Source organism: Trichoderma asperellum, chromosome 4 (assembly GCF_020647865.1).
Source record: "Trichoderma asperellum chromosome 4, complete sequence".
NCBI lineage: Eukaryota > Fungi > Ascomycota > Sordariomycetes > Hypocreales > Hypocreaceae > Trichoderma > Trichoderma asperellum.
Genome location: NC_089418.1, coordinates 3386274 through 3408134, shown reverse-complemented (window position 1 = coordinate 3408134; position 21861 = coordinate 3386274). Strand labels below are relative to the sequence as shown.

Sequence of the window (21861 nt, the reverse complement as noted above, 5' to 3'; positions counted from 1 at the left end):
TTAAATTACATCCGTACGCTCATAGCCTTCAGGCTTGAGGGCAGGCTTGGGAACCTCCCGGTCTTTGAATTTGCTGACAAAAGGGTTGGGATCCTCAGCCTGGTTGAGGTTACCCAAGGTGTGGTTGACGCCTCTGTGGCCGGCCTCGTCGGCTCGAATGTACAGGATCAGATCCTTCATGGTGCGGTGGCCTTCAGGCATGTGCCAGTACTGCAAATAAATCTGTCAGTGGACGTGTTCTCGTATCGAATACATCCGCTTCTCCTTCTGTTATTCAATTACTTACTTGAACTGCAATATCAGGGATTCGAAACTTCGGGTCGGTCCACCGGGGCAACTGGCCCTCTTCGATTTCATGAATAGCCCGGGTATAAGTGTGAACTGCTTCTTCTTCCAAGTATCCAACGAATCGATGGACAATCTTGGGATGTAGAAGATAGGCAACAAAGAGACTGTTGAAGAATACACCCTGGGCACCAATGATCATGAGTTTCATAAAGAGTCCGGGTTCGCACATGGTCATGAATGTCAATAGATGCATTCGTTCGTTGTAGCTTTCTTCCAGGAGCGTCTCAATCCAACCGTTATCGCGCTTCATACCGCGGAGACTTCTCAGGTGGCGAAGCATGCCGCCTACCATGCCTGGAACTCCCGCAATGCTTTCGAGGAAGACGAATCTGACAAGCTATTTGAGAACCCAATGTAAGTTAGTCAGATTTCTTGACATGAACTGTTCAAACAGCTTGATGCAAACAGAAAATCATACCCATTGAGCCTCTGTTAGTGGCTTCTCGGCCTTAACCGCTGTCGTCGGGTTCTTCTTATCGACCTGCTGGTCTCTATCCATCCCCGTAGCCTTGTCCATGCAATATCTCGCAAACCGCACAATCTTCCACGCAGCCCAATCGCCAAATCCTCGAGGCTGGCGATGGGACGGCGTTACTTGAAGGAGCTCTTCCATTGTGTAGCCGGGGTGGGGCCATGCCGCCGGTGTGGTCTTGATATGAGGGGTGTCTTTGGCAGGGAAGATATCCTTCAATTGGGAGACTGGCGTCGTCGAGAATGCTCGGATTGTCTGGCTGTAGAGGTGGTATGAAGGAACTGTGGCCCGGCCGGTGCAGCCCAGCCTTCGTGTCAATGCTGGATGTCCAGCGAGTCTGTAGGTCGCATGGCTGTTAACCACGACCTTGGCAAGCTTGACGGCCTGCCTAGGGGCTTCAGTTTGGGTGTAAGTCATAGTGAAAGCTAAATATAGCTGTGGTTTAAGTCAATGACTAAGTAAAGTACTACCTACTAGGCAATACTGATGGGATACTTGGGAACTATGCCACAAGGCTGAATGGTGATGATACAATTGAGCATGGTCTCTGGTCTCTGGTCTCTGGGACACTTGGTTTTTTATATCAATCGGCTCGGTACTAAAATAGTATGGATGAAAGGAGGAAAATATTACAGGTCAGACGCATGCTTCTTCGTATTACCACACACCTCCTTCGGGTAACCGTTGCCCTGAGGCTGCCCGTCTCTGGATATCCGCCGCCAGCGCCGCTCTGCTAACACTGCTGGATAAGCGGGTTCGCCGTGATGAGCGCCGGTATGCAGGACAGGCACGGCGTCCAATGGGAAGAGACTCTATCAATTTTTTATGGTACTTGGTCATCTGCCAGGCAAAACGACGGGTAGTCATCCCCTATACGCACTCGGCATCTCTCAGAGTTACGAGGTCCGAAGGCAAACAGGCAAAACCTAGTCGGGATCTTTCGGGGGAAGCTGTAGGTGACTCTTACTTTTCTCCTTAAAGCGTTCCGGTCAATTTTCGATGCACGCTGTTTGCGAATATTTGCGAATATTTCCTTGCAATTAGGGATGAATCATAATCTGCTCTCTCCGTGCTCCTGTTTCCGGCGACCTGTCTGTCACATCCCGGTCCTGTGTCGTCATAGCAAAAGGATGCGTTACCAAATGTCTGGATCCCGCCATGAATTTCTCCTTCACTAGCAGGGCGACAGATCCCCACCCGTCGCTTATTGGCGACATGCGGCCTTCGGCGCTAGTTGAGTCGGTTTAGCTCTTTGAAATAGAATGCTTTCAATTGGTTTCTCTCAGCCTATAATGTAGCCATCATCAACTCACATTAGAACTAATACCTCAGCTGCTACAAGTATGAGTATAGTCTAAAAAAGCGAGTTATCGGCCCGTAACATGCCTCTTTGTTGCGAGTCAAATTCGCTCTATGGAGCGGTCTTGTATCTTAGTTCGGTTGTTGCTTACAGACAGACTAGCGTTAAATTCTGAAGCAAAAAGCGGCATTCTGCTCATTCCAAATCCACGAGATGCATAACGCTTATAGACGCAAAGAGATGAGTTTTGTTTTAGCTGAGAACTATCGACTAGGCGCTTGTTTGGCGCGGATCATAAACGCCTCCCGCCCATTAAATTTGAAAAATCAGGCCACTCTTTTGCTTCTGCAGCTGTATCAGTATTAAAGGTAAACGCTAGATAGGGTAGTACGCTCCCAGTTGCATGGAACTGATAGGGTTGTTAGTAAATCTCTTTGCATCATCAGCTTTCAACATTTTTGTCACTAGTAGAGAGACTAATCAATTGGATGGACCACGGTTGAATCAAAGTCTTCATGCAAAAAAAAAATTTCTTGGCGTCTTTCTGTGCCTAGATCTTTTAAAAATGGAATTGATTTATTTTCCCCCCTTCTTTGCGGCAACCTGTGCGGCCAAAGGGCGGCACGTCAAATAGTATCGGTGCCCAATTTTACATCCTGTATCCGGTTAGTACTCTTTAAGCTTACAAGGAAACAACGGGGATTTTATTCTCTTTGAGATAAAGACGAGAACAGAAAGGGATTTTGCTACATACCTCTCAAGCGGCGTCAAGCCAAGCAGCTTCATGCCGTTGGACAGAACAATTCGCGCAGCGTCGTACAGCGCCATTCGAGCCTTCATCAATTCCTTCTCACTGCCTACCACCTGCAAATGATCGTAGCTGCTGCTCACAGCGTGGCTCATCTTGAACAGGTAAGTGAGCACGGTGGTCGGTTCGAGGGTCTTGAGAGTGTTCTGAACGGTGTCAGGCCATTGTGAGAGCATTCGCACGACGTTAGTGGCATGCTGCTCGGTGAGCAGTGAAAGGTCTGCGCTCTGCAGGTCTTCCTCTGTCAAGTTCGCCCGACGCTTGATCGAACAAAGCCGCGAGTGGGCATACTGCAGGTAGGGACCCGTGTCACCCTCAAACGATGTCATGGCGTCCATGTTAAATGTGTAGTTGTTGATCCTGTGATTGATGATGAGCCTAGATGAATTACTAAGCGCCGTAAAGGATGGCAACTCACCTCTTGCCACTCATGTCCTGAACCATGACACTGCTGATGCCGAGAATATCTGCGGTTGCAGCTGGGTTCTCAACTTGGGCATATTTGTCCTCATTCTTTTTCATGGTCTCATGCATGTGATCTGCGCAGTCCCTCAGGATGTCATCCAAGCTATTGCAACGTGTATCAGCCAACTGTACGCTGCCAACCAATACTGTGGATTAGGGTGAATTAGGCGTGACAAGAAGAACTCACAACTTGACGGTACCCTTCCTGGTGCTCATTCCCAGAACAAGGCCGAAGTTAATGTGCTGGCAGCGGCTCGCAATATCCTTGTAGCCAAGCTGTCCAATAATCTCGAAAAGCTGTTTCAGATGGAGATCTTGGGCACTTGCCACAACATAAATCATGTGGTCAAACTTGTACTCTTCGTACTATTAAAGGTTGTTAGCAATCTTGTGGCACTCAGTAGAGTATAGTAGATATTGGGTTTACTTACTCGAGCGAGAAGTTCGCAGATATCACGAGTGAGGTACAAGGCGGTACCATCCCTCTTTCTGTTATTCCAAGAACATTAGATATTTCGTAATAATGGATCAATCTTGTTAGAGGTAGAGCATACCGAATAACAGTTACACCAAGTCGCTTTCCTTCTTTGCCAGGGAGAAGCTTGGTGAAGTCAACAAGCACGGCGCCGTTATCTACTCGGGAAATATTCTTCTCTTCCATCTCAACAGCAATCTTTGCCATTGCCTCTTCAGAAACCTGACTCTCACCTGGGATTAATAAAGAATTAGCGATATTACTCTTTTATGTCATGAGAGCTGGAACTCACCGCTGTATTTGTCAAAGGCGATGTTGAGTCGAGAATATGTCTCTATGATATGTATTAGTATTAATATACCTTGGATACAGGCAAGGCATGGTCGCCAGCCAATGGCATCTTACCCTTATATCGCTTAATGCTGAGGTCTCGGAAGATTTGCCACTGCTTGAGCACATCTTCGTCCCTATCCGTCTGAGTCAAATTAGCTGGGAGCCTCAAAATTAAATCTAGAGTAGACTTATCACTTACCATGCGCTTGAAATACCTGCGAGCTTGCTCATCAAGGCTGTTGGCCTCAAGCTCGGTAACGTCTTTGCCCTCCTTCTTTTGCGCCTCAATAGACTCCTTCTCTGCAGTCATCTCAGAGTTAATCTGCACATAGAGCTTGAACAGGTGATCAATAGGATCTTTCTTCAATGCTTCCTCGTTGCCATATTTCTCATACGCCAAGGCGAGAAGTCCATATTGCTTGCCCCAGTCTCCTAAATCTATAAGCGGATGTCAGAATTACTGTTCTTGGATGTTATAGCAGTCTATCAATCGGATGGATCACTTACAGTTAATTCGCACCACATCCCAGCCACTGCCTTCGTAGAGGTTGGCCAAGAAGCTACCGATAATAGTTGATCGAAGGTGGCCGGCATGGAATGGCTTCGCAACATTGGGAGAGCTGAACTCAACGAGCTGGGATACAGTTAGCAGCTAGCCAGCTACACCCTAAGAAGGGAGGGTTTGAGGTTACAATGCGCTTCTTGCCCTGCTTCGGGTCTTTGGGGTCCTTCAAGCCGTTGAATCGGTTACGGCCTAATGACAGAACAATGAGTTTCTATGAGATGACATGACCTCAAGATGAGGGAACATACCATACTCTTCGCCGAGATTTCGAATCATCGGAATCAAGGACTTGGATAGCGGGCTTCCCTTGAAGAAAAAGGACATGAAAGGTCCGCTAGTCGTAGGCTTGTCAAATAGAGGGTCCTCCGCAGGGAACTATCAATAGTTGATCAGCTCTGAAACATGCAATGACCAAGACTGCTGCTTTGTACCTCTTCCGCCCATTTAGTAGCAAGAGCATCTGGCTTCTGGCCCTTGATCCTCAAAGCTGGAACAGCTAGAACAAAATCACCCTTGTCGAGACCAGTCGTCCAGTTGATGGCGGGGTATATGATTTGAGAGTCTACACCAGATATTCCGGCCAAGACATTGCTAACGTGTGCCCTGTAGAAATCCAGAGGGTTGATTTCGGGATGAGCCTGGGGGTATTTCTCAGCGATGGAGTCAAGGCTCAAGCCGCTGACCAACGTTGTGAGTTGGTCAATGCCCGCTGGTTTAGCCATGTCTGATATGCTTCTTAGACAGCCGGGGGTGGAAGCAGTGAAAGCTGAGTTCCACAGAAAGGTTCTGCAGTTTGATGATTTTTGAGTATCTGAGATATGGCGTTTGTGCCGATGCAAGGAGGCAAAAGGCCGGGTCGAAGTCGATGGTGGATGCTGAACAAACGACCTCACAATCCGCGGAGAGCAGAAGCTTAATATACGATGACTGCTTCGACTGGAAGAAATCTGGCAAATCTTCATGGGAGGTGTGAATTTTTGGGGCTTGGTACCTGTGACTCAATTTTGGTCCTAGCAGGAAGTTAACCACGGGTGCTTTTCCCCACCACAGCAGAGGAATGTAGGCTTGTGAGTCGTTGGTGGGGGAGCTGCAACCTGATTTTCTCACACGGTATTTCGTTCCGCCGGTCCTCCGCACTCCAAGTCAGATATCTCTATATGAAATCGGGTTTCTTTGTGACTACAAGGATGGACGGGGTATTTTATTGCTAAAATATAAAGGAGAGATGCTTTGAATATGGCTCAAATTTCTCGTATTTTTTTAACCCTAGAGTTAATAGTTATTGACGTCCATCTTCGATCGGTTCATCAAAATTGTTGGAGGGGTCATATCTTATCTAAGATGCCAAGACGGTGGGCAAAATGGGCACCGCAACCACTTAAATCAAACTACACGTATAAATACTTGTAGTTAAAAATTGTTTACATATAGCTCTTCTTGAACTGATAATAGAATGCTATTTACTTGTATCTAGCCAAGAAAGAACCCATCAATAAGCAGAATTTGTAGCCAGCACTTCAAGCTTTCTATACGGGCTTGTGGTGTTAGTGCTTGCGGCCGCAAAATTTCAGGGCAGCCTAAGCCAACAGTTGCGAGGCTACGTGCACTAGCACTAAAAGTTTTTGCCCCTCCTTGCCCGCCATAAAATTATCCATGACAGCCTAGTAAGGACAGAACGTTTATTTCTTAGACTTGTCCAGAATCAAGCACACGATTCAACCCGGCAGCGACCACAGCTAAACGCAGTAGGCGTATCGGTTATATTAGACTACCTCGATCTCCTATTTCACGACTCCTATATCAATTATCTACCACCATGCCTCCGAAGAAGTGGGGTGAGTCACGAGCGCGCAGTGTTCACGCCTTGCGGGCAATACTGCCAATTCGCCTCTTTTCGATGCGCCAGAGCACAGCCATTCCGGCAACGTGAGAACACTCAGCTAATCATTCTCGGGAGTAGATGACGAAGAAAGTGAAGGTGGCGACTCCGCCCCTGAAACCTCTCCTGCGGCCGCGGTTGGCCGTCGACGACAGTTTGACGACGAAGAAGATGACGGCGATGTGAGTATCAGCAGCGTCGCTTTCGAACCTGCTACTAATTTGCCATCGAATACATATAGGTGCTTGACTCTTGGGACGCTGCTGAGGACTCCGAAGTAGAGCGCGAGAAGGCAAAAAAGGCTGCCGAGGCTAAGGAAAAGGCTGCTGCTGCTGCTGTCGCCAACAAGAAGTCAAAGACTCAGCGCATCGCCGAGCATCAGGCTGAACGCGCTCGTCTCCAGGCCGAAGATGACGAGGAGAGCGAGGAAGAGACAGAGTCAGCTCGCCGCGAGCGACTTCGCCGCACTGAGAAGGACGCCGATCTCAAGCACGCCGAAGACCTTTTCGGAAGCATTGGTATCAGTGATGGACGGAAGGCCAACCCTTCCAGCACCATGATTGCCGATCCTGAAAACCCCACGAACCTTATCAACCTTGCGGCCGTCCCGATTTTCAACCCTCAGACAAAACTGCAGTTTGAGAAGATGCGCGGCGTTCTCTCACCTCTTGTTGCTGCCAACACCAAGAAGGCCCACTACGGCCTCTTCCTTGAGGAGTTCTCCAAGGATCTTGTCAAAGAGCTGAACAGCGATCAGATTAAGAAGATTGCCAGTGCTCTTACCCGCGCCAGTAATGAAAAGCTGAAGGAGGAAAAGGCCGGAGACAAGAAGAAGACCAAGGCCGCCAAGACAAAGACCTCCCTCGTCGCTAGCAGGGCTGGTACTGCTGATACCGCGGCTTATGACGATGATGCCTTTGGAGAGTAAGTATTTGAAGATCCACTTTCTGAAACAACGTTTAGATCCTATTTTCTGGCTGCTTTTACGAGACACCGCTGACTTTTCTCTCTCTCTCTCTCTTTTTTAGCGACGACTTCATGTGAAGAAGTTTACGAAACCACATTCAATAAAAGCAGAAAAAAACAACTAGAACAAGCGTTATCATGGCGTTCCCAGCGTATTACTATCCCCGCCTAAAAGTAGAGATACGAAGACTCTTTAATTTCCCGGACTATATTCTCAAGCATCAATGGTCCTGGTAACGAAGCAGCATCTTGGCGTTAGCGCAAGCTGAAGATTATTCGATATGTATTTTGAAATTGGACGAGTCACGGGCAAATAGATATAACGGATGACGAAAGTTCAGAATGAACCACACAACGTGACACTAAATGCCCTTTGTCTTCAAAGCGCTTGGTCCATGGGATGGGGTGGACAATGCCACGGTTTTCGGGGATACCAAAAAGTTATGACTAGGATAATAGAACGATTTTTTCATTACGTGTTTTTCTATTTTTCTCATTTTTATTTAGTACCAGTATATTGCTTTATTAGAGTGGTTTTGTTTCATACTGCACTGCTTCAATAGACAAGAGGCTAGGGTATCAGTTAGAGATAGCTTCCCATGAAGCAACAAAGTAGTTCATAAAAAAATTCATAAAATCCCCTAATCGCCAAGAAATGCCGAAATTGATCCCACGCAGCAACGCCATCATTAAACCTCACGTCATATACCGCCGCCTATCCCGCCATAGTCGTAAATATACAGCAATTCTACAAGAATCCATCGCCCCTTTTCCCATGCAACATGCCTTCTTTTACACTTTTCTTCTTTTCTTCATACCACGTTCCCAGCCATACCCATGAATAGAGCATGGATAGCCAACGATAGCGTCCAGAATCCAACTTTCCGGAATCGCCTAACGCGGCTCTGCTGGTCTTCGACATCCTTTGCAAAAGCCTCATATGTCTCGGCAGATGCATCGTCCAAGAGACCACAGTCAAAAAATGTCCAGCTTCCGTCGAAGTCAGCTAGCGGCTTGATAATGCGGCTAGAAATCGGAATATACGTCTTTTTAGCGTTTATATACGCCACAATGGGCCGAACCAGCGCTTGGTTCACATATGATAGATCGGGGGTGAACAAGGGCACGGCAGCCTTAACATCATTGAGATGAATGCGCAAGTCCATGATAAGGAGCCGCCTGTCTTCTTCAGATTCACTTGTTTGTTTCTCAAATCCCTTCTCATTTGCTGCACGACCACCTTCTGAGATGTGTTCAGGTGCAGGGGCTCTGGGAAGAAAGCGGTAACGGTTCGCAATAACTGTGCCTTCTAGCTGATCATAAAAATCTGCTACGACTTTGGTTATGCTGTCGTCCATGTCCGCTGGAAACATGACGTCTGCGACGATGTCAACGTTTCCCTCATATATCCAACCGAATGGGCCTTCCACTCCACGGTTTAAGTGGTCAATCTTCAAGCCGTCGATTCGTAGCCTATTAAATTTTTTCCATGATTTGGACTCTTCTAATCCCATCATGACTCCTTGGTATCGACTTGAGACGGTACCATGAACCTGCCTGGGGTGGATCGTAAAGAGAGATCCGTCAAATGACCCAGACATATGGCTAGCGGATAGAAAATCGTAAAAAAGCCATTGTTTTCGCAGCCGTGGTAGCTCACAGGAGTATATACTGACTGAAAAGGGGCGGAAGCCATCGGGCTGGCGAACAGTAAGCAAAAGATCTTCCAACTTGAAAGATTCGATTTCGAAATCGCCAGGTTGGTGTTTGTGGCGATAAGAAAATGGATCGATCTGTCCCTCTGGCCAGCGAACAGAAGTGCGGTCAATGACTCCTCTAACACCGTTTACCTCTACATCCTTAAGAAGCCCTCTACCATTCCACCAGTTGAGGAATGAAAGTGTGACATTAACATTCGCAATTGTTACGTCGAATTGTGTATAGTTACCATCGTCTACGGCATCAGTCTCATGATGTTGGATCTGTCGCCCTGCAGCAGCGGCAGCAACAGCGGCAGCATCAGATGAACCTTTGCTGACAGATGACTCGATTTGGCCGGGTCTTCTCGAAACAAATACATTGCGGAATGCAATAACGCCGTTTTTCCATTTTGGAACTATAGCAGATTCGAAGACAACGGTAACGCCGGCTGATTGCGTCAAATAGTCTCCAATCCATTGCGCAAGTGTTTCTGATGATCTGTTAGCTATGCGAAGAAACCGCGGGTATGAGAACAGATAATTGTCACTGTACCTTGAGCAAAAACAGTGTTGATAGAGAAAATGAGGATAGAGAAGAAGGTTGTTGTGCCCACCAGGATCCAGACAATATGGCCCAACATGAACCAAGAAACAAATGCCCCCCATTCATCAATGTTCCAAGGTCGCATACTTCTGATAGAGACCCATTTAAATCTAACTTTAAGCCTCTCCCAAAATCCATTCGCGGCCGCCAAAAGCTCCTCTTTAGAAGGCCTATGAGGCAGCGCTGGCAAATTCAAGTATTTGGATACTGATGTTGCGATTGATTCCTGCTCTTGATCTTTTGGGTCGATCCCGGTTTGTTCGATGTTATTTTTGGATGCGGCCCCGGAGCTTTCATGGGGTTTGGCAGTCGATCTCCGGCCATCGAGCTCGCTTTTAGAATCTTCCTCAGCATTCCTCTTGCCATTGACGCTATTACTGTTGTGTTGATCACTTTGAAGAAATCTCCGCGCCGTAGCTTGAGAGACGCTGAGCGACATTCGATGCCTGTCCAGGACATTCAACGGAGAAAAGCGTCTATAGCTGCCATGGAGAGATGACGGTATACCGAGTCCAATCGACGTTGGCAAAAGACACCCATCTTTCCAAGGGGCTAATTTTGGTATTGGACTAATCTGCGCACATTGAGAGCTCGCTCTTTGCGATGGTCGATTCGACAATGGAGCTGCATGTGGAGATCGCCATACTGGAGGGGTTGGGTAGCGGCATGTTAGATGGCGGCGAACATTCTGCCATGATGAGATGCCCTTAGACATTCTTAAGGTTCATGGCGACCAGCAATCTAGAGGCGGGGCGCCAATAAAACGGTTCAAGCAACGCCTTGAATATCAGACAAAGTCAGGAATCAAGCATCGCTGTAAACGATGGACAAGCCAAGGCGGCGTAGAAGTAATTGCATGACGCGCCACTCACGTTTTGCATTGTGGATGATACCCAGCCAATAGATAAGCTCCGATAGCCATCCACAAATTTTTGAGCGCCCAAGGTAGAAACGGCATGTGGCTTGCCTACCAAAATCCAGCGCGATAACATTTTTTTTTCTCCGAGTACTTGCGACAGAAGGAAAGGCGCATGATCGCAGTCCTCTGTTACGGTTAATCTATATATTGATTCGGATTCTCAAGTATTCTCATACGCATCAGAAGCAGCTTTTATCCTTCAGCACCATGCCTGCACCTACGGCCATCAAGAAGGCGGAGAGCACCCCGCTTGCTGCAGATGTTCCATCAGCTGCTCAAGGTATATTTTCTCTCTCTGGATTTGCCTTTATCGGGACTCATAGGACTAACTCGCACATAGATAATGACCAAGAGTTCCTCCTTGATGCAGCAGACGTTGCATCAGCCGATGCTGAAGTAATGGTACCAGAAGCCCAAGACGAGGGTGACAACATGGCTATTGACGAAGAGGGACGGCCTCGCTTTGCTCCGTCCAAAGATATTGTACGCCGAAATGCCGCCTAATGGGATATTAAGAGCTACTTTGCTGACGTTTACCAAGGATCCGATGGCCAGAACCGAAACACGAAAAGTACCCATCCCACCTCATCGCATGACACCATTGAAACAATCATGGCCTTCTATCTACCCTCCCATTGTGGAGCATTTAAAACTACAGTGCCGCATGAACATCAAGCGGAAAACCGTCGAGCTAAGGACATCCAAATTCACCACTGACTCTGGTGCGTTACAAAAGGGTGAGGACTTTGTCAAAGCTTTCACTCTCGGCTTTGACGTCGACGATGCCATTGCTCTCCTGCGACTGGACGACCTTTATATCGAAACATTTGAGATCAAAGACGTTAAGACGGTGCACGGAGACAGCCAGAGCCGTGCCATTGGTAGAATTGCTGGTCACCAGGGCAAGACGAAATTTGCGATTGAGAATGCTAGCCGTACGAGAATTGTGCTCGCTGATTCTAAGATTCATATTCTGGGAGGATTCAAGAACATTCACATGGCTCGTGAATCCGTCGTCAGCTTGATTCTCGGAAAGCCCCCAGGCAAGGTCTATGGCAACCTGAGGACCGTGGCTGCTAGAATGAAGGAACGTTTCTAAGTTGGTTGGGCAGGCATCTGCGGTAGTCTTGGCGTTCAGGTGGGAAAATAATCATGATTCATGTCTTTTGGCGGATTTGATGGTCTGTATGTGTCGGAATTGTTCTTCTGCATAACGTTTGAAATAGAGCATTGCTCCCTAGCATGATGGATTTGCTAAAGGATGCGGCTGGGGGTAATATGGACTTGTAATTCATGCGCCCCTATACTTTGTACGTGGCAAATGAATTTGACGAGAAAAAAAAGCTTTATAAACATCAATTAGTAAAAAGGTGCCATTTCTCAGAAAATCTCGTAATACCATACTAGACTGGCCAACTCCTTGACGCCAAACGGGCCGATAAAAATCTCGCAACTTTTGAGCCTGAATAGAATGCTCACGATGTAAGGGAGATATCATAGCGATTTCGGTGTTTCTAGTTCTGACGAGGCTTTATCATTCCCTCCTGTACAATGTAATATACAACGGTTGAGTCATTATGCAAGGCGGCCAGGACGATTCGCTTAGCACCCTTGCGATCGTCTGGAAGGGCGTCCATGACTGCCGCAAAGTTGGAGAGCGTCCATTTCTCGGCGAGATGGACCGCCAGCACCCATTCAAACTCAGCGTCATGTTGAGCCCTTGTCCCAGCTGACTTTTCATATGCAAGCGCTGCTATCTGATCGTCTGGGTGGAGATATAAGAGGCGTGGTGGGAGGCCTCGAATCATTGGCCGCGACAGCCCTGGGATGCTAAGGATTTCCAACGATGCCCATTGGTGCTGGTCTTGGAGGTTCTCAAATACCGCAGAGGCGACATCGGCAGAATACCGGTGTGGCCCATCCATGTCAGAAATGATAATGATAGGTAGCTGGCAAAGGAAATCGTAAAAGAAATTAGAAGAGAGGACGGGAATGACCAAGTTGGTGACTAACTTCCAAGTTGGTAGCCCATGAGGTGCCTGTAGTAGGGACAAGGTGCCCGAAACAGGCATAGAAGCCTTTTTTTTTTTTTTCTTACGGCGCTGAGGTCGGAGAAATACTAGCGCTGCAGCTCCGATTTCTCTGTCTACCGATAAACGTAAGTAGTGGCCTAATCATTACCTCACAAGCACACCAGCTCCCTCGCGCAGGAGCTCTTAGGTAACTCCCTTGTTATCTTAGCAGGATACGCCCCACCCGCTTCACCCCTCCATTTTCTTCTTCTACGCCAGCAGCAGCAAAACACCACTTCTTCCTTTTCCTTCTACAAGACATCTCGACTCATTCAGCTTCATAGGAAGAGCTTGAGAAGCCCAATCGATCTCTTAACTACAGGTACGGCGGTTTTCTTTCTTGCAATGAGCATCATTCCCACTTTAGTCACCTCAGCTTTGCCCCTCTTCCTGTTTTCACCATCCAAGTTACCCCTCCATTTCAGCGGGAAGCTGCTGAAGGGACGGTGTCAAATGAGCATTGAGGCATATTTCGATAACTACTAGCGACTTACACGGATGGCCAGCTCCATCCAGTGAAAGGGATGTGCGCCAGGAGAAAAATACACTACTATAGCTCTGCTCTACCCATTTTCAAGCTTCGCAGTCAGCACTTCAGCTACCATTGCAATGTTTTTTTGCTAACAAGATCTGGTTCCTCCTCTAGAAACCTAAAATAGCTTTGAAAATGGCCATTACCAAGGTTCACGCCCGCTCCGTCTACGACTCCCGTGGTAACCCCACCGTGGAGGTCGACCTTGTCACTGAGACTGGCCTGCACCGCGCCATCGTCCCCTCTGGTGCCTCTACCGGTTCGTGCCCTCGACATCCCTCAATCCGTATAGCTGCAGGAAATAACTGGTATCCCAGGTCAGCACGAGGCTGTTGAGCTTCGCGATGGCGACAAGGCCAAGTGGGGTGGCAAGGGTGTCACCAAGGCTGTTGAGAACGTCAACACCATCATTGGCCCCGCTCTGATCAAGGAGAACCTTGATGTCAAGGACCAGTCCAAGGTTGACGAGTTCCTGAACAGCCTTGATGGCACTCCCAACAAGGGCAAGCTTGGTGCCAACGCCATCCTGGGTGTCTCCTTGGCTGTTGCTAAGGCCGGTGCCGCCGAGAAGGTAAGCGCCGTCATGTGAAACTGTCATTGACGAGTAGGAGCTTACACAAAGCAGAACGTCCCTCTCTACGCTCACATTTCCGACCTCGCCGGAACCAAGAAGCCTTATGTCCTCCCCGTTCCTTTCATGAACGTTCTCAACGGCGGGTAAGTAATTCACGCGCCTCTAGAGAATAAACCACCAGCAATCGCTAACTAGCTGATCAGTTCCCACGCCGGTGGTCGTCTTGCTTTCCAGGAGTTCATGATTGTCCCCTCGTAAGTTAACCAACAGCTTCACTTCTACGTTTACGCCTGCTAATCCCCGGTAGTGCTGCTCCCAGCTTCTCCGAGGCCCTTCGCCAGGGTGCTGAGGTTTACCAGAAGTTGAAGACTCTGGCCAAGAAGAAGTACGGCCAGTCTGCTGGCAACGTTGGTGATGAGGGTGGTGTTGCCCCCGATATTCAGACCGCTGATGAGGCTCTTGAGCTCATCACCGATGCCATTGAGCAGGCCGGCTACACTGGCAAGATGAACATTGCCATGGATGTTGCCTCCAGCGAGTTCTACAAGGAGGCCGAGAAGAAGTACGACCTCGACTTCAAGAACCCCGAGAGCGACCCTACCAAGTGGATCACCTACGAGGAGCTCGCCGCCATGTACTCCGACCTTTGCAAGAAGTACCCCATTGTCAGCATTGAGGATCCTTTTGCTGAGGATGACTGGGAGGCCTGGAGCTACTTCTACAAGACCCAGGACATCCAGATTGTCGGTGATGACTTGACCGTCACCAACCCCGTCCGCATCAAGAAGGCTATTGAACTGAAGGCCTGCAATGCCCTCCTCCTCAAGGTCAACCAGATCGGCACATTGACCGAGTCAATCCAGGCCGCCAAGGACTCCTACGCCGATGGCTGGGGTGTCATGGTCTCTCACCGATCTGGTGAGACCGAAGATGTCACCATTGCTGATATTGCCGTCGGTATCCGTGCCGGTGAGATCAAGACTGGTGCTCCTGCCCGTTCTGAGCGCCTGGCCAAGCTTAACCAGATTCTCCGCATTGAGGAGGAGCTTGGTGAGCTTGCCATCTATGCGGGCGACAAGTTCCGCACCTCTGTTAACCTGTAAATGGTAACATTGAGCCAAGGAGATATATATAAAAAAGGCTGGCCACCCAGAGAATGGGTTAATATGGGCGAGTAAAAATATAAAATAATGATTTGAAGAAACGCCCATATGGCGGAAAAGTGAATTGAGCTATGACCAATAATTATACAACAGCATGTTCATGAAGCCACGTGAAACAACCTGTTTTTGCAGTTGGACATCTCTGGTGCCTTAGGTGTTTCCCAACATGTAGATACCATAACTATCGTCGACAGCTTCAAAATATGTGACTAGAAAGCCAGACCTGAGCATCTCGGAAACAATAAGAAAAACTACACATACTACTCTCACTGTATCATTAGTTATAGAAAAAAAAACGCCTCTAGGTAGTTACTAAAGTATCATCTACCTGCTATACCATTTATTCTTACTCATTTTTTCAAATACTTTCTTTTAGTAGCTATTCCTCACTTTTTACTGATAAGTGTTATGCTATGTCTGTAACGCTTGTGATGCTGGTGGGGTGCAGATACTAAAGATAGACCAAGTTAGTGCCAAAGTACAAGGTACGAGGCCTAAGTTAAAAGAACATTGACTAGAGCAAATTCTGTGACAGTCTAAAAGTGCATATCAGCAATAAAAGTGTACAGGTACTTATTATTTTGATAAATACCATCACTAGAGCAACGCGGGGTCGAAAACACATCCCACCATAACACGAAAGCGTTAAGCCGCTAAGTCTATCAACATTCAGGGAAATTTTACCCGATAACATTATTCTTGCCCAAAGCGACCATTTACTGGCATCGGGCATTGCATCCCGTATGTTGATTCATAGACATAGGCAACTATATAGCAACGCGTTTTAACCACCGTTCAGGGCCGTTCAGAATCCATACTGTTTCGATAAATCACAGAGTTGCCGCCTTTGATGTTAAAGCAACATGGCGGGCGCCGACGATTTGACCGACTTTGACGTGATTGAGAATCAAAAGGAGAATATTCAATCCCTACCTGGAGGCCGATCAGCGAAAAAGCTGGCCAGTCTTTTCTCTCCATCTCCTCTGCACAAATTATCCACACCGACACCGACCGACACGAGAAATGTCAACGATTGCATCCGCGCAGAATATGAAGCAGAAATCGAAAACCTAGCCGAGTCCGATGATCCCTTGGACGTCTTTGACAGATATGTCCGTTGGGCTTTGGACGCGTACCCATCAGCACAAGCGACGGCAGAGTCACAGCTGCACACAATCCTCGAACGCGCGACGAAAGCATTTGTTATGTCGTCCCAGTACAAGAACGATCCTAGATATCTAAAGCTATGGATGTATTATATCCAGCTATTTTCCGATACCCCTCGCGAGACTTACCTGTTCCTCTCTCGACAAGGAATTGGCGAGAGCCTTGCCTTGTTCTACGAAGAATACGCTGCATGGTTAGAGGGCGCAGGCCGGTGGGCGCAAGCAGAGGAAGTATATAAGCTGGGGATCCAGAGAGAGGCTCGGCCAACCCAGAGGCTACTGCGCAAATTTAAGGAGTTTGAGGCAAGACTTGCTCAGCAGCCAGATGCATTGGCGGAGCCATCTTCACCGGCCCTGCCAACTGTTCGCCCCGCGCTGGCCAGTAAGATGGATCCCTTTGGCAGCTCATCACAGCCAGTGGATCCCCAGGCTCCAAGACACACCAGCGGTGTTGGCAGCTCATCTCGACCTACAAAATCCAAGATAGCCATCTTCTCTGATGCGGATGCTCAACAGCCTGCCATGTCGTCAAGGGATGCCGCCTCCAAGGGCTGGGATAGCATAGGATCCCTTGCCGATCGAAAAAAGGAAAACACGATGGAACCAAAGCCCTGGGTAGGAGAGACTCTTAAGGCGGGTGGTAAAAAGCCCGGGTCTGGGGGGACAAAACTGGCAGTGTTCAGAGATCCGGTATGTAATCCCCCACTCCCGAGAAATGTTCAGCTGTTGATAAGAATAGGACTAATGTATTGCTGTCTGTGGTGCTATGTAATTCAGTCACTCGCTCAAATACAAAATATTGTCGTTGTACCATCCAAACATCAAGTAACGGTCCATCCACAGACGGGAAAAAGAGAATATATCTTCGTTGATCTGGCAGCTGTCTATCCTACCCCTGAGGAACCCGGGACAGAAATGGGCTTTGAAGAGATTATTGCCGCACATCGTGGTTGGCTCGACCGCGAGTGGGATACTGACTATGCGAAAGAAAACGATACCTCAGATCGCATGGTACCCCTACGTGATATTGAGAATCTGACTCAAGACGCGACTGAGAAGCTAATTATTGACGGAGACCCTATGATGCTTGATGAGAATGGTGTAGCAGGGGGAAAGTCTCGAGAACCTCGCACAGGTAGAAAGAAGAAGGTAATAGAGGTAAATGAGACACAGATCAGTAAGTTTCTAGTCTTTGCCCAAGCAAAGATACTTCTTTCATAAGCCCCTAACACCTGGTTAGTCCAAACTAAGCTCGACTCTCCTTCGGGACCAAAAATCAAGAAGAAGAACGCAGCTGAGCCCACCATGACTCTTCATACAAGAGCAGCTACGGATGATATTTACGACATTTTTAATGCACCGCTCAAGCCAATATCCTTGGCAGGGGACGAGACCGGCGATGATGACGACGACGACGAAGATGAGAATGATGATGATGATGATGACGACGGGGACGAGGACGAGGACATGACCGATGCCTACTATGGAAGTGATGCTGAGAGCACTGGCACCACGAAACAAACCCACCAAGGTGAGCAAGAAGAGACGATGAAGCAGCAGATGCCATGAGCATCGACGAATAATCGGGCATCTCGACCCATAAACATATTCCAAATGGACATATGCAGATTGATCAAGGGAGCGAGGGAACTCGGGCGTCTAATTTGTTAATATAGATGAACCATCACACAGCTCGTACGTGTACGACGATGCGGAAGAAGATGACGAGCCAGAACCACCTAGGACTCGCACGATCTTCATTCCCATGCCTCCAGAAGATTATGAACCACCAACACGCCCGTATAGGGATCCGGCAGAAGTGGCCAATAATCGTCTGCCATTTATGACGCCTATTGCAGAGAGAACTGAAGTATCGCTGGACGTGGATATGGACGTGGACCGAGCTTACCAATTCAAGACGCCTAGCAAGCATCATGACCGAGCTACGCCCATTGAGGAGTTGTCGGATTCAGAACCATCGAGCAGTCCGTTGAGAGAACTTTTCCCAGAAGAAAGGCCTTTTATCAATGGACGAACACCCTTGGGGTCCAAAGCAGCTAGAGGTGTGCCCGTTAAGGGGGCCATCATCAAGGAGGCACAATGCAGTCCCGTTGATGGCGGTATCAGATTGAATATCCTGACAAACCTACATCCTCCGTTGGCAGCATACCCCGGCTTCTACGAGCATCACGGTCAAAGGTACGATCGTGGCGGAGAGATTCGAAGGTTCGCCAAAGCCGCGAGCAGACTAGGTAAGACGGGTATAGATAAGGCCACGCCGGGTAACCCTCCAGTAGTTATTGAATTTGCCGACTGCAGTTCCAGATACACCGTGAGGAAAGAACTCGGCGCTGGCGCTTTTGCACCCGTGTACTTGGTGGAAAATTTACGGCCGGACCGAGAGGAGGATGATGAAGAGGGGGTCTTTATGGGCAAGGGGGCATTCTCCGTAAACCAACGTGCCGCGATAGAAGCTTTGAAAATGGAATCTCCTCCAACACCCTGGGAGTTTTACATTATGCGCACCGCCCATTCACGGTTAGGCCCCCAGCATCGGGCTACAGCATCAATCTCATCAGCACATGAAATGCACCTATATCAGGACGAGGGCTTCCTTTTTCTCCCATATCATCCCCACGGCACCTTGCTAGATGTAATCAACTTCTTTCGAGCAGAACCCTCGGGTGTTATGGACGAGCAACTTGCCATGTTCTTTTCGATCGAACTACTACGCACCGTCGAAGCTCTTCACTCGAAAGACGTGCTTCATGGCGATCTGAAGCCCGATAATTGCCTCCTTCGTCTTGACCCCAGGTCATCATCTGCGTCATCTGACCAGGCTCTCTCTAGCCAGTGGTACGCTGATGGGCGCGGTGGCTGGGACTCGCGTGGCCTCGTTCTCATCGACTTTGGGAGAGGCATTGATATGAAAGCGTTTGTGCCAGATGTGGAATTTATCGCAGATTGGAAAACAACCGTACAAGACTGCCCCGAAATGCGGGAAGGTCGGCCCTGGACGTGGCAGATCGACTACTATGGGCTAGCAGGCGTTATCCATTGCTTTCTCTTTGGCAAATACATTGAAACTGTGCGATCCGACCAAGGGGGACTGGGACGAGGCGGGCGCAAGTACAGGATCAGGGAGAGCCTGAAGCGGTACTGGCAGACGGACATCTGGTCAGACTGCTTCGAGGTGCTTCTCAATCCAGCGTCGTTCTTGAATCATGAGGATGGCGGCAAGATGCCTGTGCTGCGGTCGATGAGGATCGTCCGCGAGCGAATGGAGGCGTGGCTGCAGGTGAATTGCGAAAAGGGGGCGGGACTGAAGGCTACGATGGGGAGAGTTGAGGCCTTTGCGAAGAGTCGCAAGTAAAAGGCATTTTTTGTCCTCTTTTTCCCTCTTTCTCTATTCTTTCTCTTTGTTTGTTTCAGCCCCTGTTCATGAGTTATGTACACCTGTTATACCCAGCAAAGTTGGAGATACAAGTTTGTGGTACGTATATTTAATGGAACGCGTTCCTTTAAAATACAAAAAGAAAAAAGAAAAAAGAAAGAAAAAAAAAACATAGAGGTACAAATTATCGCAAGATTGAAGAAGAGCAGGGGCGTCACTTTTGTTTATAAAGTCAAGCTTCCATTATAGATTGTATCGCGCTATTATCGAATCATTTCGACATAATATACATATAAGGGCCGCCTTGAAGGATGGCGGCACCTACTAATCAAACAAGGCCATACTATATAGCCAACAGTAAGCATTTTAAGATTGAGCTTTTTGCTTTTGTTTCTTCTAGTCGCTCTCTTCATCACTTGTCGCCTCCTTCTTTTTCTTCGGTGCAGCCTTCCCCTTCTTCGGGGCACTCTTGGATTTCTTGTCCACCTGATCTTGAATCTTCTTCCTTTCGTCACTACCCTTGGCTTGCAATTCCTTTTCTAGCTTTCTAAAGTCTTCCGTCTCTGGATCCATGCCAATGAGGCTCTCTAGGAGCTTGATCTCGTCGGCCCATACTTGCTTGTCTTCTACTGATTTGCCATCCGCGCCTTTTCTATCAATCGGCGTCTCCAGAACCATGGGCTTATTCTGGAACTCTTCGTGATTCATGAGGCTGTGGAAGGCTCGGAGGCCTAGGAATCCGGTTCCGATGTTGGCGTGGAGATCTCTCTTGGAATTGAAGGGTGCTTTGCTGTCATTTACTAGATATCCAATGATCAGTATGAGGGAGATGTAGAAGAAAAAAGAAAGCCAGGCAGTAACTTACAGTGAAAAGCCTTCAAGTAATCTGCGCCAACAATTTCATTGAAAGAATCAACAGTCTTTTTGAAAGTCTCGGGCGTCCGCAAATCGTAGCCCGCTGCAAAAGCATGGCAGGTGTCGATGCATACTCCCACACGAGACTTATCTTCCACCAGAGTGATGATATCCCTGAGGTCTTCCCAGGTCGATCCCACAACGTTGCCACTGCCTGCCATGTTTTCCAAAACGGTGATGACAGTCTTGGTAGCTTTGTGGGCCTTGTTTAGCTGTGTAGCGATGCGCTTGATCGCGGCGGCCTTTGTGTCGCCTCCGGTAGATCCGGGATGGAAGTTATAAAGCTTGATGCCCAGTTGCTCACACCGGTCGAGATCATCGACAAAGCTGTCATATGCCTGTTTAGCTTTGTCCTTGTCTGCCTGCGCGAGATTGACGAGATATGAGCCGTGAGGGAGGGCGTGTTCGTTGGCGTGATAGTGGTGCTCTTTGCACTGGCTTATGAAGCCATTTTTGGCCTCCGCTGTGATGGGAGGGTTGCTCCATTTGCGCTGAGATTTGAGGAACAACGCGAAAGAGTTGGCGCCGATTTGAACAGCATTTGCGACGGCATTCTGAACACCTATTGGAAAGCAATTTCAATTGTCAGCAATCAATGTTTCTTCTTCTTCTTACTTCTCTTTATATATATATATCTGAGAGAGTCTGAAGGTGTCAAAGTACCTCCTGCAGCACTGACGTGAGCGCCAATGTACATGGCCTTGCCCAGGGCCGATACAGCAGTTCGCTCTGCCAAAACCATTGCTTCTTCGTCGCCTTTTCCTTTTCCCTTGCGCTTTTTCACAGTTTTGGAAGCTTGAGCTTTCGAATCGGCATCGGGCTCCGAATCTGCTTTTCGCTTCGTCGCGGCTACAGACTGGGTTGGCTTTGAAGCCTTCACTCCGTCGATATCGTCTTCTTCGCGCTTGACAGCCTTCTGGCTACCTCTAGTAGGGCGGGGCATTCGGACGATGTGTTTTGTTATTGTGAGGTATAAATTCGGAGAATTTGCGCAAAAAAAGTACTGGGGGAAAAGAGGAAGAAGGAAAATGCAATTTGAAAAAATAGAATTGAGTTACAGAAAGTAACGTTCGAATTGCCGTGAACGTCTTCACGGTGGCGGAGGGGAATCGCGTCAGGACCTGGACGCGAGGTCAGGTGACCTTTTAAGGCAGTTACACCTACATCCATCGCAACGCCTTGAGAAAGAAGAATGAAGCAAAGAGAGCTGA

The 21861-nt window shown here is 48.2% G+C and overlaps 9 protein-coding genes across 11 annotated transcripts; 4 read left to right on the top strand and 5 right to left on the bottom strand.

Moving 5' to 3' along the window:
- Nucleotides 1-1237, bottom strand: AOX1_2 (Alternative oxidase, mitochondrial precursor; the record flags this gene model as incomplete). The annotated part of the gene is made up of 3 exons (XM_024900496.2): nt 1-210; nt 287-685; nt 767-1237. 3 exons carry the CDS (start codon nt 1235-1237, stop codon nt 1-3), a joined length of 1080 nt encoding a protein of 359 aa, XP_024759399.1.
- A 1453-nt stretch (nt 1238-2690) lies between these two features.
- Nucleotides 2691-6011, bottom strand: TrAFT101_007501 (uncharacterized protein). The gene is made up of 14 exons (XM_066128065.1): nt 5861-6011; nt 5198-5776; nt 5015-5141; nt 4894-4955; nt 4709-4835; nt 4401-4639; nt 4274-4343; nt 4161-4202; nt 3948-4101; nt 3825-3882; nt 3581-3759; nt 3347-3496; nt 2875-3288; nt 2691-2776 (listed from the first exon to the last, which is right to left on the bottom strand). Exons 2-14 carry the CDS (start codon nt 5726-5728, stop codon nt 2770-2772), a joined length of 2160 nt encoding a protein of 719 aa, XP_065984180.1. The 5' UTR covers nt 5729-5776; nt 5861-6011; the 3' UTR covers nt 2691-2769.
- Nucleotides 6012-6263: 252 nt separating this feature from the next.
- HCR1 (Translation initiation factor 3 subunit J component) lies at nt 6264-8431 on the top strand. Its single transcript, XM_066128064.1, has 5 exons — nt 6264-6430; nt 6516-6601; nt 6727-6827; nt 6887-7569; nt 7674-8431. Exons 2-5 carry the CDS (start codon nt 6583-6585, stop codon nt 7687-7689), a joined length of 819 nt encoding a protein of 272 aa, XP_065984179.1. The 5' UTR covers nt 6264-6430; nt 6516-6582; the 3' UTR covers nt 7690-8431.
- On the bottom strand, nt 8071-10730 carry TrAFT101_007499 (uncharacterized protein). The gene is made up of 2 exons (XM_024900452.2): nt 9865-10730; nt 8071-9802 (listed from the first exon to the last, which is right to left on the bottom strand). The coding sequence occupies exons 1-2, from the start codon at nt 10628-10630 to the stop codon at nt 8424-8426; spliced, it is 2145 nt and encodes a 714-aa protein (XP_024759402.2). The 5' UTR covers nt 10631-10730; the 3' UTR covers nt 8071-8423.
- Nucleotides 10731-10878: 148 nt separating this feature from the next.
- On the bottom strand, nt 10879-12921 carry TrAFT101_007497 (uncharacterized protein). Of its 2 annotated transcripts, none has more exons than XM_066128062.1 (2): nt 12239-12921; nt 10879-12178 (listed from the first exon to the last, which is right to left on the bottom strand). In XM_066128062.1, exon 1 carries the CDS (start codon nt 12904-12906, stop codon nt 12349-12351), a length of 558 nt encoding a protein of 185 aa, XP_065984177.1. In that variant the 5' UTR covers nt 12907-12921; the 3' UTR covers nt 10879-12178; nt 12239-12348. The 2 variants fall into 2 exon arrangements, with proteins under 2 accessions (XP_065984177.1, XP_065984178.1); XM_066128063.1 differs by having other exon boundaries at nt 11909-12178; nt 12234-12842.
- PNO1 (pre-rRNA-processing protein pno1) lies at nt 10915-12248 on the top strand. The gene is made up of 3 exons (XM_024908466.2): nt 10915-11114; nt 11175-11317; nt 11376-12248. Exons 1-3 carry the CDS (start codon nt 11042-11044, stop codon nt 11931-11933), a joined length of 774 nt encoding a protein of 257 aa, XP_024759403.1. The 5' UTR covers nt 10915-11041; the 3' UTR covers nt 11934-12248.
- Nucleotides 12922-13026: 105 nt separating the features above from the next.
- Nucleotides 13027-15503, top strand: TrAFT101_007496 (uncharacterized protein). Its single transcript, XM_024910011.2, has 6 exons — nt 13027-13228; nt 13553-13697; nt 13756-14009; nt 14064-14155; nt 14216-14266; nt 14320-15503. Exons 2-6 carry the CDS (start codon nt 13574-13576, stop codon nt 15113-15115), a joined length of 1317 nt encoding a protein of 438 aa, XP_024759405.1. The 5' UTR covers nt 13027-13228; nt 13553-13573; the 3' UTR covers nt 15116-15503.
- Nucleotides 15504-15845: 342 nt separating this feature from the next.
- Nucleotides 15846-20162, top strand: TrAFT101_007495 (uncharacterized protein). 2 transcript variants are annotated; one of them, XM_024904146.2, is made up of 4 exons: nt 15846-17031; nt 17119-17518; nt 17582-17872; nt 18018-20162. In XM_024904146.2, the coding sequence occupies exons 1-4, from the start codon at nt 16039-16041 to the stop codon at nt 19712-19714; spliced, it is 3381 nt and encodes a 1126-aa protein (XP_024759406.2). In that variant the 5' UTR covers nt 15846-16038; the 3' UTR covers nt 19715-20162. The 2 variants fall into 2 exon arrangements, with proteins under 2 accessions (XP_024759406.2, XP_065984176.1); XM_066128061.1 differs by having other exon boundaries at nt 17081-17518.
- On the bottom strand, nt 19948-21707 carry TrAFT101_007494 (uncharacterized protein). Its single transcript, XM_024902002.2, has 3 exons — nt 21314-21707; nt 20601-21212; nt 19948-20535 (listed from the first exon to the last, which is right to left on the bottom strand). The coding sequence occupies exons 1-3, from the start codon at nt 21591-21593 to the stop codon at nt 20132-20134; spliced, it is 1296 nt and encodes a 431-aa protein (XP_024759407.2). The 5' UTR covers nt 21594-21707; the 3' UTR covers nt 19948-20131.
- Nucleotides 21708-21861: the final 154 nt, after the last annotated feature.

Bases quoted from the DNA above. Each gene is read 5' to 3' on its own strand.
- TrAFT101_007501 (XM_066128065.1), bottom strand. From the start codon at position 5,728: ATGAAGATTTGCCAGATTTCTTCCAGTCGAAGCAGTCATCGTATATTA. The intron at 4,203-4,273 runs GTAAGATGCCAT...TACATATCATAG, and splicing joins CAGCATTAAGCGATATAAGG to AGACATATTCTCGACTCAAC. The intron at 4,102-4,160 runs GTGAGTTCCAGC...TATTAATCCCAG, and splicing joins CGCCTTTGACAAATACAGCG to GTGAGAGTCAGGTTTCTGAA.
- HCR1 (XM_066128064.1), top strand. The intron at 6,828-6,886 runs GTGAGTATCAGC...GAATACATATAG, and splicing joins ACGAAGAAGATGACGGCGAT to GTGCTTGACTCTTGGGACGC.
- TrAFT101_007499 (XM_024900452.2), bottom strand. From the start codon at position 10,630: ATGTCTAAGGGCATCTCATCATGGCAGAATGTTCGCCGCCATCTAACA. The intron at 9,803-9,864 runs GTACAGTGACAA...ACAGATCATCAG, and splicing joins CAACACTGTTTTTGCTCAAG to AAACACTTGCGCAATGGATT.
- PNO1 (XM_024908466.2), top strand. From the start codon at position 11,042: ATGCCTGCACCTACGGCCATCAAGAAGGCGGAGAGCACCCCGCTTGCT. The intron at 11,115-11,174 runs GTATATTTTCTC...ACTCGCACATAG, and splicing joins TGTTCCATCAGCTGCTCAAG to ATAATGACCAAGAGTTCCTC. The intron at 11,318-11,375 runs GTACGCCGAAAT...ACGTTTACCAAG, and splicing joins TTGCTCCGTCCAAAGATATT to GATCCGATGGCCAGAACCGA.
- TrAFT101_007497 (XM_066128062.1), bottom strand. From the start codon at position 12,906: ATGCCTGTTTCGGGCACCTTGTCCCTACTACAGGCACCTCATGGGCTA.
- TrAFT101_007496 (XM_024910011.2), top strand. From the start codon at position 13,574: ATGGCCATTACCAAGGTTCACGCCCGCTCCGTCTACGACTCCCGTGGT. The intron at 14,156-14,215 runs GTAAGTAATTCA...CTAGCTGATCAG, and splicing joins ATGAACGTTCTCAACGGCGG to TTCCCACGCCGGTGGTCGTC. The intron at 14,267-14,319 runs GTAAGTTAACCA...AATCCCCGGTAG, and splicing joins GAGTTCATGATTGTCCCCTC to TGCTGCTCCCAGCTTCTCCG.
- TrAFT101_007495 (XM_024904146.2), top strand. From the start codon at position 16,039: ATGGCGGGCGCCGACGATTTGACCGACTTTGACGTGATTGAGAATCAA. The intron at 17,032-17,118 runs GTATGTAATCCC...TATGTAATTCAG, and splicing joins TGGCAGTGTTCAGAGATCCG to TCACTCGCTCAAATACAAAA. The intron at 17,519-17,581 runs GTAAGTTTCTAG...ACACCTGGTTAG, and splicing joins GGTAAATGAGACACAGATCA to TCCAAACTAAGCTCGACTCT.
- TrAFT101_007494 (XM_024902002.2), bottom strand. From the start codon at position 21,593: ATGCCCCGCCCTACTAGAGGTAGCCAGAAGGCTGTCAAGCGCGAAGAA. The intron at 21,213-21,313 runs GTACTTTGACAC...GCTTTCCAATAG, and splicing joins TCACGTCAGTGCTGCAGGAG to GTGTTCAGAATGCCGTCGCA. The intron at 20,536-20,600 runs GTAAGTTACTGC...TTGGATATCTAG, and splicing joins TTACTTGAAGGCTTTTCACT to TAAATGACAGCAAAGCACCC.